The sequence below is a fragment of the Macaca mulatta genome, chromosome X (assembly GCF_049350105.2).
Source record: "Macaca mulatta isolate MMU2019108-1 chromosome X, T2T-MMU8v2.0, whole genome shotgun sequence".
Lineage (NCBI taxonomy): Eukaryota > Metazoa > Chordata > Mammalia > Primates > Cercopithecidae > Macaca > Macaca mulatta.
This window is the reverse complement of record NC_133426.1, coordinates 57,424,942-57,438,351: the sequence shown is the minus strand read 5'-3', so window position 1 is coordinate 57,438,351 and position 13,410 is coordinate 57,424,942. Positions and strand designations below refer to the sequence as shown.

The 13,410-nt window shown below is 43.2% G+C and overlaps 1 protein-coding gene across 1 annotated transcript; it reads right to left on the bottom strand.

Moving 5' to 3' along the window:
• Positions 1-2,826: 2,826 nt before the first annotated feature.
• LOC706216 (zinc finger X-linked protein ZXDB) lies at positions 2,827-5,590 on the bottom strand. The gene has a single exon (XM_001096238.5). It carries the CDS (start codon positions 5,529-5,531, stop codon positions 3,138-3,140), a length of 2,394 nt encoding a protein of 797 aa, XP_001096238.2. The 5' UTR covers positions 5,532-5,590; the 3' UTR covers positions 2,827-3,137.
• Positions 5,591-13,410: the final 7,820 nt, after the last annotated feature.

Sequence of the window (13,410 nt, the reverse complement as noted above, 5' to 3'; positions counted from 1 at the left end):
TTGAAAATTTGTCCAGGAATAAGCAGGACAAGACATAGTTTATAATTTTTTATTGGGAGAAAGTTGGTTTAAATAATTTAAAAAAATGAAGTCACAGCATTAAATTATCTTTATGTTTATAAATTTATTTAATTTCCAAGACTTATGTGTTCATCTCAATCCTTGACATACTCATCTGCCAGACACAAAAAATAGTGGTCTATTTAAGAGGCCTTAATGAACAACAACATTTTTGAAATATGCTATATGAGTACAAATATTTCCAGAGCAAAGAGGGAAAACTGTTGAATGGGTAGACACAATCAAATTCCAAGCATTTATCTGATTTACAAAAGTACATCTACTTTTTGTTTTTCACTAAATGAATACAACCACTTTTAATATATATGGGGGGGGGAGCTGTGTGCGTATTTCAACACACACACACACAATACAGAAATATTTCATAGTGGCAAATTTTTAGTGCACTGCCAAAGTGCTACAATAACTGTCATCCACAGACATCCACATGCAAACACTACTGGACTAGTACACTAGAGCAAATAAGAGAGTATTGGCAAAACTCTCTGGCAAAAACTTTTTAAATTGGAAGTAATGAAACAGAAATCCACTTCTAATTTGAAGGGTATAGAAAATAATCTTCATCATTTTAATCACATATACACATAGTATTATCTAAGCTCAGAAAATAACTTCTTCCTGTATGCACAGAACTCCAATGTACACTCAGTAAATGTTAGCGTTCGAAGAAAATGTGCCATGAGGAGAATGTCTGAGGGATAACGGCAGGAAAAAGATATATCCATTAAAAAAGAGGACAGAAAGGCGTGGCAAGGATGGGAATGTGCAGGAAAGGGAAGGGAGAGGGAAGAAAGTAAACTGACCATAAAAGAAACCAATTCAAATGGAAAACAGCGACTAACCTTGACACAGGAATGAATCATGAAGGCTGGACGGGTAGACTGGGAGGGGTAAAGAGAATGTGTCTTCTTTGTTTTAAGCTATATATAGAATTGTCAGATTTAGCCAAAGCCTAGTTGGAATGGGAGTTGGCTAAATTACATGAAACACAGACATTGCCAAAACTACTTCACAACGTTGTTCTGAACAACGAGACACAAGTTGTGAAGATGTTCCCCAAATTGCAAAATGCTACACTAATGTAAGACAGACAGTTTACACAATATTCCAGTTCAATCTTTCCTTTCAACTCTGGGAAATTCCAAGTGCAAACAATTTGATCTACAGAGCACAGAAAGAAAGAAACCTCCACTGCTCCATTATTAGATTTTCAGGGAACAGCAGGCTTCACAGTCACAGAGAAGCCTGACTTTCAAAGCAGAGCAAAGATGGTGACAAATTGATCAAATGGAGAGATATGCTGTTATGCATGTGGGAATTGATCAAATGCAGAGATATGCTGTTCTGCATGTGGGCAATGTCTCCACTCATGGTATTACCCACAGCAATTCTTAGAGGGAAAATTATTCAGTAGAGGGAAGAGGGAATAAACAGATTCCCTTGACTACTTCACCCTGAACTTCATAAAGCTCTTTTGTCTGCACATGAATAAGATTAAAATACTCCAATTATTATAAAAGGACTGAGAATAAAAATGGTACAAATTCACTAAAATATGCCAAAACACAGAGTATTTTTTCTTAACGCAAGAAACAGGAAGAGAAGAAAATTTAACAGTGTGTCAGGTATGTGTGTGCATTGCTATAATCAGTTAAAAGCTAGAAAACTGAGGCTTAATAACTAATTTATTCAAGGCCACTTAACCAACACCACAGAGCCAAAATTTAGCCCTGGGTCTGTTTCATGTCAAAGTCCTAGCTGGCAATTTCCACAAAACTGCCTTCCATCATCAAAAGAAGTCAGGAAGATAAACAGTGAGAACAGCCAACACATTTTTTTGCTATCTGTTTTTTCCTGTTAGTTCTATGACTATTTAAGAAAATATTTTGGTATTGAATAATATTTCTATTACATAGCATTTCCTCCTTTGCTAATGATTAGTAACTCTACAAAGATGATTCATTATATCAGAAGCATCATGAATTAATGCATTTATCTGCAGCAGCTGCTAATACCACAAAAGAGAGAAAACCACAGATTATGCACCACCTACTAAATGAACACAACATAACCTATGAAACATTCATGCCAAAAGCCATGTTTCAATCTCATCAAGTCTCTAGACATAACTAGCAAATTAAAGAAACAGAGGATAGAGGAAAGCAAACATTACCATAGGGATGTAATTAGCAAAACTTAAATCGTAGCAAATGCTACATGTGAAACAACCTCATTTCATAAACAAAATCGCAAGGAAAAAAACAAAGATGAAGGGGAAACATACGGATTAAGAAGACACTTAGGAGATTTACGTGATTCTACTAATTAAAAATAATAAAACAAGTAGCATTTATGAGGCAATTGAAAGTTTGAACTCTCACTGGATATTTACTGATATTAAAGAATTACTGTAAATACCACTTGTGATAATGGAATTATCATTTTTTTTCCATATCAGCCCACAGCTTTCAGAGATATATAAATAATATTTATGGATAAAATGATCAGATGTCTGCTATTTGTTACAAAATAATACTAGAACATGGGGAATGAGTGAGGCTAAGTTAAAAAAGACTGTTCATGGATTCATAATTGCTGAAGTGGAGTGAAAAGTACATGGATGTTCATCATAATATGATGTAACATTATGTACGTTTGCCAAAAAAAGACCATGTGAGGGGTGGAAGGGCAGTTAAAAAAAAAAAAAACAAAAAGACATACCACATCACTGAAAAAGTTCTCATATTTTTCAAGGAAATAAATCTATTATCAAGGAATCACAGAGCAGAAAGACCTTAAAAGCAATCTATTCAAACCACCTCAATTTATAAATAAGGAAATTAAGGCTCAGATAGGTTAAGTGACTTGCTCAGGGTCACACAACTTATCAGTTCCAGACTCGAGATCAGAATTTAGATCTCCAAACTTGTAGTCCAGGGCTGTGCTCTTTTTGCAAACCAAAAAGAAATGACTGCACTTAGACATTTAGTCCAGAACATCCTCAAAATTGACTGTAATAAAAGTAAGCCACATGGCAAGGAATGAATAGAGTTGGTTCATACCAAAAATGAGCTGCCAGTCACAGTGATAAGATCTGTTTCTTTCTGAGAACCGTGGTTTCCTGCTACGTTGGGGAATCCAAACTGGGTTTCTCCCTCCTGTCCAAAGAAGTCAGAGTCAGGATGTACGTTCCACTCCGCTTTGGTTGGTGTCAGTAGTTCTGAGACACTGTTTTCACAAAGGGTGCTTGAAGGAGTCAGAGCATCTGTGTCCACTGTTAGCTTACTGCTGGGTGTCAAAGCCTGGGGCTCTGGACTGGAGTTTTTCATGGCCAAAGAGCCCAGAGATCCCAATGGCCCCACACTTACACTTGAGACCTCATCCATATCTAAGGGGCTCTGCTGAAAACCAGTGGCCGCCATTCCGAAAAAGAGAGAGGTATCCAGACTTTGAGGAGGGTCGCTGGTGGCCATCAAGGCCGGAGGGTCCACAGCCTGCCCTACGGAATTACTATTAGCAGGGAGGTGCCCTGCCAGAGTCGAGCTCACAGAAGCCACATCAATAGTCAAGATTCCAGAGTTCACCAGTGCTGTGTCCAGCACTGCAGCAGAAGTACTGTCAGGAATATCAGAGAAGAGAGACACAATCTCTGCATCACTGAGATCATTCTGTCTCTGGCTGGTAAGTTCACTGCTGGGTGTAAGAGAATTTGCTGCTTCTAGCTGAGCTAAGAGATCCTGGCCCACCTTGTGCCTTTTGGTCATGTGCGTCTTCATGCTGTGCTTGGATGTGAAGAGTTTATTACAAGTGGAGATGGGGCAACGGCTTTTCCAAGTGTCCACATCCTGCAAGTGTTTCTTGGAGTGAATGTAGAGGCTACTGCGAGCAGAGAACCTGGCACAGCAGCCTTCCACAGGACACACGAAAGGCTTTGTACCCAGGTGGGTTATGCTGTGGCCTTTCAAATGTTCAGCCCTCGTGAAAGATTTCCCACAGCCTTCCACAGGGCACATGAACCTCCGGTCATCGTCGTGCTTCCTTTTGTGCCTTAAGAGTTTGGACATGCTGGTGAAGTTCCAGCCACAGCCATCAAAGTCACAAAGGAAAGGTCTCTCGCCGGTGTGACTCCGCAGGTGAATTTTCAACCTACAAGCCTTGTCATATTGCTTGCTGCAGCCAGGAAAAGAGCAGGAAAACAGTTCCTGTTCCCTGAAATGGGCGCGGTTATGGGAAAAGAGAGCACTCACTGTGATAAATGTCTTCTTGCAGCCAGAAAACGCGCACTGGTAAGGCCTCTCGGGTTCGAAGTGGCTGCGCTGGTGGGCGCTGAGTTTGGCCTGCGTGGGGAAGCTCTCCTCGCACACCTCGCATTTGAATGAGTTCTCCTGCTCATGGCCCTTCATGTGCGCCTTGAGGTTGTACACGGTGGTGAAGCTCTTGCCACAGCCCTCCGCTGGGCAGCCAAAAGGCCGCAGTTTGTCGTGAGACTGCAGGTGCCTCTTGAGCTTGTAAGAGGTGGTGAAGGTCCAGCCGCAGCCACCCAGGGGGCATTTGAAGGGCCTCTGGCCCTGGCTGCTGCTGTGCGTCAGCAGGTGCACCTTCAGCTGGTGCTTCTTGGCGAAGGATTGCCCGCACTGCGCCTCGGGGCACAGGTACAGCACCATGCCTGGGCCCGAGCCCAGCGGTCCGCGGGGGCCCAGGGCGGCCGCCGGGCCCTCCGCCTCCTCCTCGGGCGCCGGAGCAGGCGCGGGTTCGGCCTGCTCGGCTAGCAGGAGGTCTGGCGGCAGTTCTGGGCAATCACCCGGCTGCGCGGCATGCGGGAACCCGGCTTGCGGGGCGATCAGACACCCGGGCTGCTGGGCAGGAGCGGCCCCTTGCTCCCAGGAGTGTGATGGGGGCGTGGCCAGGGTGAGGACGCCGTTCTCAAAGCGCAACAGCAGGTCCTGGTTGTGGATAGTGACTGTGCCGGTGAAGGCCGCGGCGGGGCCGGGGGCGGAGATCGGGGCCTGAGTGGGAACCGCTGACAGGCAGCGGGGGCCTAGGGCAGTTCGCCCCGCGGAGTTCGCGCCGCTCTCGCCCCCCTGGAACCCCGGGCCCTCCTCGGCCTCCTCCCTCAACACAGGCCCTGTGGCCTGACCCGAGCCCACTGTCTCCACGTCGCCACCCACCGGGTCAAGCAGCACCAGGAAGAAGTCGTCGCCGCCGCCGCTAGGTTGATCGGGCCTCGGCGCCAACAGGCTTGGGCCAGGGCCCCGTGATGCCGTGCCGGCCTCCTCGCACCGCCGCCCGGGCCCGCCATCTTGGGGGCCCCGGAGCAGCAGGAGGCGGCGCGTGGGGACCTGACCAGCCGGCGGGTCAGGGCCTCGGTGGACCCGGCCGCCACCCGCGGGGATACCGCCGTGGCCGCCCTGTAGTGTCCCGCGAGCCGGGAGCAGCTTCGGGATTTCCATCTCTGTGTCCCAGAGGCTCGGCTGGAACCGGAGCCGAGGAGGAGGCGCGACCCCGCCCCCTGCCGCGGGCCTGAACACGTTCCTGAAAGGGGAAAAAAAAATGTGCAATGCGCAGAAACTGGCCCTATCAGATATTAAAACGTATTTAACGCCACAGTGATTTAAATATTCTGGTACTGGGTCTCTGGAACAGAATAGAAAGCCCAGAGGTAGAGCCTGGTATGCATAAATACGTTCTAAGGTTAATATACGTAAGTAATTAAGGAGGTCTTCTGAGGTGATGGGGAAATGACGACAGCTTGTTCAGTAATGCTGTGGAACACCTAGGCTTCTATCCGCTATAAGCAATTTTAATCCGTGACTCATTGTATATACCCAAATAAACACCCCCAGCCCCTCCCAGTGTTAGACATGTTGCTTCGTACTTTTTGTGTGTTAAAATTTGTTTGCTGGCTGGCTGACTGGCTGGACTGATGGATGAAAGACAATTCCTGAGAGAATAAACTATCTCTGTGTCAGCAGTAAACCACCATAGTGCTGGCATTTCTTCTGAAAGTGTCCTTCCCCCTCCCACCTCCCCGCGGGACAACTTCCATACTCACAATTGTCTTGAGCAAAGTCTTCGGTACAATTTACCGCATAGTTCAATTTTTGTCTTGCTGATACAGAGATTAGAATGAGTGAGAGATGCGGCCAAAACAGATTAGCAGTGTTCAACCTAGAAATGCAAAGTCTGGAGGATGAAACAATTTATATTGAAATCTGGAAAAAAACCCAACCTTCTCCTGGCTTCTCCCTATACAGTGTACAACCTAAACCAACTCTTTGCCCTTCCAGCATCGGTTGTACCATGATAAATTTCCTGTCCACTCTCACAGTACAATGAGGGCATTCATTCCTCAGTTTGCTCTGCCTTCTCCAGCACATGGAGGTCTCTGGGCAGGAGTCTGAGTTAAATGTGTTTAGGTTAAACCCTCAGTCACTGCAATGGATTCTGTCAAGTAAAAGGCACAGACAATCTTGTCCAATCAACCTGGTGTACCTACTCGTATTTAAGTGTGGTGGCCCAGTCTTGCTGGGCCTGTGGTGCCTAATGATCTTATTAATGATGATGACAATCCTCCAATTTGTCTGTCACGACTGAGTTGGGAATTGACACAAATATAGGGTGAAATATCTGAGATGAGAAAGCTTAGAGTAATGACTAGATTGGTGGTGGCGGCAGGGGGATGGGTGTAACCTGTTGTTTAAATACTCCCAGCTCTCTCGCCCTCTTTTAATGACAGTGAACACTTGGTCTCTTGAAAATCAAGTTTTTCATCCATAAGTATTTGAACCTCATCAACATTTCTACTCCACATACTTTTCTTTCTATTACTTTTTCTGGAGGAGGCATTTTTCAAATCTGAGGTATAGAAGAGTGCATAAAATATATCTATATGGTTTAGATTTTACAAAAGTAGACACCTATGTAACCAGGACCAAGGTCAAGCAATAGACCACTGCCAGCCTTCCAGAATACAGCTGCTGTACTCCTCCCAATCACAACCCACACTCTCCTATATGGATATAGTCATTGCCCTGACTTTGTAATAATCATTTCACTGCTTTCCTTTATAGCTTTATCACTTTTGTATGCATCCCTAAACAATAGAGTTGATACAAAGTTGTATAAATGGAATAATATGGCATGTTTCCTTTTATAACTTGTTTCTTTCACTCTATATTATACTTAAGAGACTCTTCCATGTTGTTCATAATAGCTATAAGTAAGTAGATCCTTTGTCTCCATCGTTGACTGTTGTTCCAGCATATGCTTATAGCAAAGTGATTATGGTATGATTATACCACTCCATTCCACAGCAGATGGACATTAGGATTGCTTCTACTTTTCAGTGATTATTATGAACATTCTTGCACATTTCTCATGGGACACATGTGTAAAAATCTCTCTAGGGTATATATCCAAGAATAGAATCACAGGGCCATAGGGTATGGATATCCTGAGCTTTACTAGATGATGCCAAATTGTTCTCTGTAGTGAATGGGCCAGCTGTCAATCCCACCAGCAGCATGGAGAGTCCCTACTGCTCCACATCTTCACCTACACCAAGTATTGCCAGAATTTAAATTTTGCCAATCTACTGGTGGGCAATATCCAAATAACTATTAAGCTTTAGCACATTTTCGTGTTTAGCACAAAACGAAAAGCTGTAGCACAAAACGCCTTTTGGAGTTTCTACTCCGAAGAAGGCCTGTTCAAATTTACCTCTTTTAACCCATGTTTCTATTCTATTGTTCATCTAGTACTTACTGACTTAATAAACCTGTTAAATATTTTAAATATTAGTCCATTCCTGTGCCCAAAATATTCCCTTGTTCTGTTTGTATTTCCCATTGCTTTGTGCTATGTTTTGTGAACAGATGATCTTAATTATAATATAGTCAAATTCATCATTCTTTTCCTGATGGTTAGTGCGTTTTTGTTTTAAGAAATCTGTTTTAAGAAATCTTTTCTGTTTTAAGAAACCCTGGGCCAGGAAAGCATTCTCTATATTTTCTTCTAAAATGTGTATGCTATTGCCCTTCACAGTGAGGTCTTAATCCACCTGCAATTGATGTTTTTGTATTGTGTTGAGTGGGGTTGCATTTATTTATTTATTCATTCATTTGAATATCCAGTTTTCTCAGTGAACCACTTATTGAAAAGTCTGCCTTTTGCCAACTGGTTTACAGTGCCATAAATCAAGTATCTACGCATACGTGGGCTAGTTCCTATACTCGCTATTAAGTGCTTGGCCCTATTTGTCTGTTTGAAATACCACACTGTCTCAATTACTACAGATCCATAGTCAATTCTGATATTTGGATAAGTCAGTAAATTCTACCTTGTTCTTCAAAAGTGTCTTGGCTACTTTTGGTCCATTTCAATTCCATTTAAATTACAAACTCATCATAAAAACTTCAACCAACAGCTAGTTTAGGGTTCTAATTCAGATTGTGCTGATATTTTAGATTTGACTTCTCAATATCGAATGTTTGGTTCATGGTTTTGGTCTGTCTCTCCTTTTAATAAGATCTCCTTTAATGTGCTCAAGTAATAATTTATATTTTTCCGATAAGGCAACTTTTTTATCTTAGGCACTTCATATTGTGCAAATCCTATGTTTGGAATTTTTACTGTCTAAATTTGTAGCTGGTAAATAGGATACAATTGGCTTTTGTTCATTAAGATTTTATCCTACAAGTGTATAAACTCTTCTGTTGATTCTAATAATTTTTCTGTAATACATTGTAGAATTTTATATACACTGTCATATCATCTGTAAATAGTGCCAGTCTTTCTTCTTCCTTTCCAAATATCTTACTTCTTTTTCTTGCTCTATTGCTCTGTCTGGGACCCCATCACCATCCCCAGTAAACTATTGAATAGAAGTGGTGATAGTGGACATCCTTACTTGATGCAGCTGTTAAAGAGAAAGCTTTCAGTGATTCTCCGTTAAGAATGATGCTTGCTGTAGACATGTGTTCTGTAGCAATATGGATTCAATCAGAAGACAGAAAGCACACAGTGATCTAGAAGGAGAACGTTTAATATAAAGAATCATTAAACTATGATAAAATATCTTATATAATTACAAGACAACTCTATATGGAGTTTTCTGGGACTGGGGGAGAGTACCCAAGGAAAGACAAACTTAGAATTAAAGCTTCTAAGTTTTCATTAGATTCATCAATTAGGCTGGATTTCATACCTAATTGGAGAAGAACCCACTGGATGGCAGAGAAGTTCCACTGGTTTGCCAGTAACTGAGCTGGTCTGCAGAGCTAGAACTGGTCTACGGTCGCAGAGGAAGCAAGAAGGCACCCTTTGGAGCATGGCAGTGTAGACAAGCAATAGCTGGTGGCTAGTAACTGGGTGTGAAGTAGGGGTTGGGGGGCCTGGCTCAGTTGGAGTCATGGGGTAAACAATGCCCCTTGCACAGGATTCGGGTGGGGTCTCACTGTTGAGAGGGCTGCAGTATTGACAGGACTACATGAACCTGGTCATGTGTGTGCGTGTGAGTGTGTGTGTGTATGTGTGTGTGGGGCTGTGGAGCAAGTGAGCAGAGAGAAGCAATGGGCAGGTGACTTGGAGAACAGCATGTCCCTATCAAGAGGGCCACAAGACGCTGATCATCAGGGCACACCAGGACTGCAGGATTGCTGAGGGACAGTTGTTTTGAGCCCAGGCCTGGGACAATGCATCCTGAATGTCCTCACTTCCACAACTCTGAGAACCAGAATTCATAGAAATACTGCTTCCTTTTTCAATGTCTGTCCCTCCAGAGCCCTCTATAAAGTAAGTGTAACATCGTGCTCTTTGATGTTACTTTAAAGGAGAGATGCTTAAAGAATCCCTCTATTATCAAAGAATATATATATTGAAGGGTGAATTTGGAGCTGAGAAGTAATAAATTGGTAACTGGCTTCATATACTTTATCAGGTTAGAGGAGTCCATGCTCTCTGTAGTCGGTATGAATAGTAGGCACCCTACCTGCCAGGGTTATAGTTGTTGATTGCACAAGGGAGATTATTTACCACCCTGTTGTTGCTCTGGGAAGTCTAGACCTCACCACTGGGTAATATATCCATGTAACAAAACTGGACTTGTACCCCCTAAAGGTATACAAATAATACTAATGATTAAAGAAACAGGCCTGGCTATTTCAGGGGTTTTAGTTGACTATTTAGGATTCTTGGTGGGCTCAGGGTTCCCAGGCCTGAACTGAGTTTGCTGCAAAACCCAGCCTCTGGCACAAAGGGGCATCAGTAGCTTAGGGCATAGAGCCTGTGAGCCTTGTAGTCTAGACCTACCCAGGACTTGCCTGCTCCACTCACAAGGAGAGCTTTGTTGTGTTGTGAGATTGCTGCTTCCACCATAAATGTGAGTAGCAAATGTTCTCTTCAGGAACAGACTAATTTAGTTTATACCTTAAATGTTGCTCTGTTCCCCTGCACCAGAGTTAAACAGATAGATAAAAGGTGCTTGGATTTCATTTCAAGTCATGCCTTATAGAGCCCTATCCTTGCAGAAGCAGGGCAGTAGATTCCTGAGTTAGTCTCACAAAGTGTATATCTCTAACTATATTTTCAGTTTGAGTGTTTTAGTCACACTTTTCTCAATTTGATTTAGGGCCCAAAAATAGGCAAACATTCATGCGAGAAAATAGCCCATGGTTTTGCCCTTCTTGTGTGAAATTTGAAATTCGTTCACTACTAGGAGGGGTTGCTATTTAAGCCTGCCCCCTGGGCAGCTGTCACCACTAGGCTTCCAGTCACTCTCACTTGCTAGAAATGGCTTAGAACTAGGTTTTGTGGAAAACAGACCTCCAATCTGCAGTCTCTGAAGGAGGGTGACACAGCTGTGGTGTCTTTCCTTGCAGGAGAAAGGGGAATTGGGAGCCCCCAATACTGAGCTGGCTAGGAGGAACCCACCAGGGGTCGCATCCTCCCACTGACAACCTTAGTGAACCCTGCCTGGTAACCTCTGACCCCAACACAAGAGCAAAAGGGGGAAAGAGGAAGTGTGAACAGCGTGAGGATGTAGTTCTTGTTCACCGTGTCCCTCACCCCAACCTTCCATGCTCTGGCCAAGGATGCGGAGCTAGAGCCAAGGTTTGGTAGTTTCTGAAAACTCAAGTAGTTGTTTCTCTCTCTGGTCCAGGCGGAGGATGAGGGTAGGGGTTAGGAGTAATTCCGGCTTTCTACCAAGGGTAGTTCCGTGATTCTGTCACACTTTTGGCGAGCTTGACAATTACTGCACTTCGGAAACCAGCCCAAACACAGAACCCTGCCACTCCTTCAGAGAATGTAATAAAATTTCCTAGCACAACTGGTCTCTGTTACATTAAGCTCCAGTATTCCCTCAAAGTTTGTATGGGTGTAGAGTTTTTCTTTCTCCCTCTGTTTTGTCTTAGTGAAAACACTCTGAACCACACACAGCGATAGGTCGGCCACTCTAAGACATTGCCCAGGTTCTGATCCCCTTCCATCTGCAAGCTTGTCATCTTCTGACTGGCTTAGAAGAATTTCTAAAAAGGGAATCACTTGCGCAATGCTCTCCCTGTGGAGGGTGTTCTGATCAGCATCTCTGTGGGGCCGGAAAATGGACCAGGGACTGATGGCCTGAGCCTTCTCCAGGAAAATTTCACACTGTCTGCCAGCAGAGTGCATCACTGGGAAGTACTGTCTCAGTTATCTGCTCAGTGGGGGATTTTACAGGTCTTGAGCCCCTGCCTTCCACGTCTGTGGAACAATCAACCATCTTTGTGTTCTGACTATCAGCTCTAACTTCTTGAAAATGTATGTGCTACCTTTCTATTACCTTTCATCCATGTGACCTAATGAAGAGAGAATACTCACATGTATCTTCACCTTCTGGCCATTTCACTGTCATCCTCACCTCCACCCTCCTGACTCCGGGAGTGTTGTCCCTAGGCCCTCAAGCAGCAGTCAGACAGCCTGACTTGGGCCTGCGCTTTGACTCTGAGTTCTCCATCAGGTGAACTGTGGACTCGGGTTCAACTCAGGGATCAGGACCTGGTGCAAAATGAGGTCCACCAGCCAGATAATCACCTTGATCAGAGGAAAAGCTTTTCTCCGCAGCTGGATGAGCAGCAGAGTTAATGGTTTTCACATCATTTATCCCACATGTACAGATGCAAGACCCCTGCCTCAAAGCCCAGTGGACTCAGATTGTTGGCTTTTCTTCCTGAGCTTCTCCCAAACTCTCAAGGCCCAGGTGGAGGAGAGGTCTTTAGGTCCTGACCACTGGCTACATTTTGCCTCACTCTGCCCCGCACATGACTTAACTTTTAATTAAAAAAAAACAAAAAACAAAAAAAACAAAAGCGCTTCCCCGAAAGGTCTGACAAGCTATGAGACCTTTGCGTGGGAACATGAAGGATGAGGAGGCATTGGGAATGACAGTTTACAAACTGTCCATAGGAATTGATTGGAATATTTTGGTAATAGAATAGTCCAAACCCAGTTAGCATGTTTGAGTCCTTGATTCATCACGTGGTATTTGGAAAAAGTGCTCGTCGCTTTTCTATTTTCTCACCAGTGGGAAACTAATCCAGAGTGTTCCTTAAATACCAGATTTCTCACCCATAACTCTGCCCACAAGTGGTTCATATCTGAGTCAAACATGCTCCTATACCATCAAAGTAGAAAGCAGGACCTTGCTTGAGATGCTCTTTACTAATATTGGAAAGAAAATATATACATTTACAAAATGTGGAACAATACTTTGAAAATATGACCCAGAATGTGAAAAAACAACAGCACACTAAAATAAACAAATAGAAACAAGTAAGTCTTGACAATTTTTATTTATTATGATGTTTAAAGATAAGTTAACTGGCAAATACATCGTCAAAGACTTTGCTGTATTTAAGGTGTTGTTTTGAGGGTTCTTTGACTCAAGACATGTTGCCATTCCTTAAATTTAAAACTAAATGAAATTATATGTAATTTATATAATTTATAAAATACAAATTATTTATATTTTATAAGCATAACTCCTTACCAATAATCATAAGCCCTTACCACATTCAAAATGCCAATCATTTTCATCACCTCCTAAGGCTTTCACATGTCCCTTTATTCTGCTTCCCTCCCTACCCATCCCCATCGGTGTCCCTAGGCAACCACTGATCCGCTTGCTCTTATTATAGGTTAGTTTGTGCTTTATAGAATTTTATATAAATAGAATTATACACTGTATACTCTTTTTTGTCTTCTTACAATCAGCATAGTTATTTTCAGATTCACCCATGCTGTTATTTCTATCAATAGTTCATTAGTATTTGTCATAGCATAGTATTTCATTGT

What these genes read in the sequence shown, in the direction of transcription:
- LOC706216 (XM_001096238.5), bottom strand. Translation starts at nt 5,531, where the DNA reads ATGGAAATCCCGAAGCTGCTCCCGGCTCGCGGGACACTACAGGGCGGC.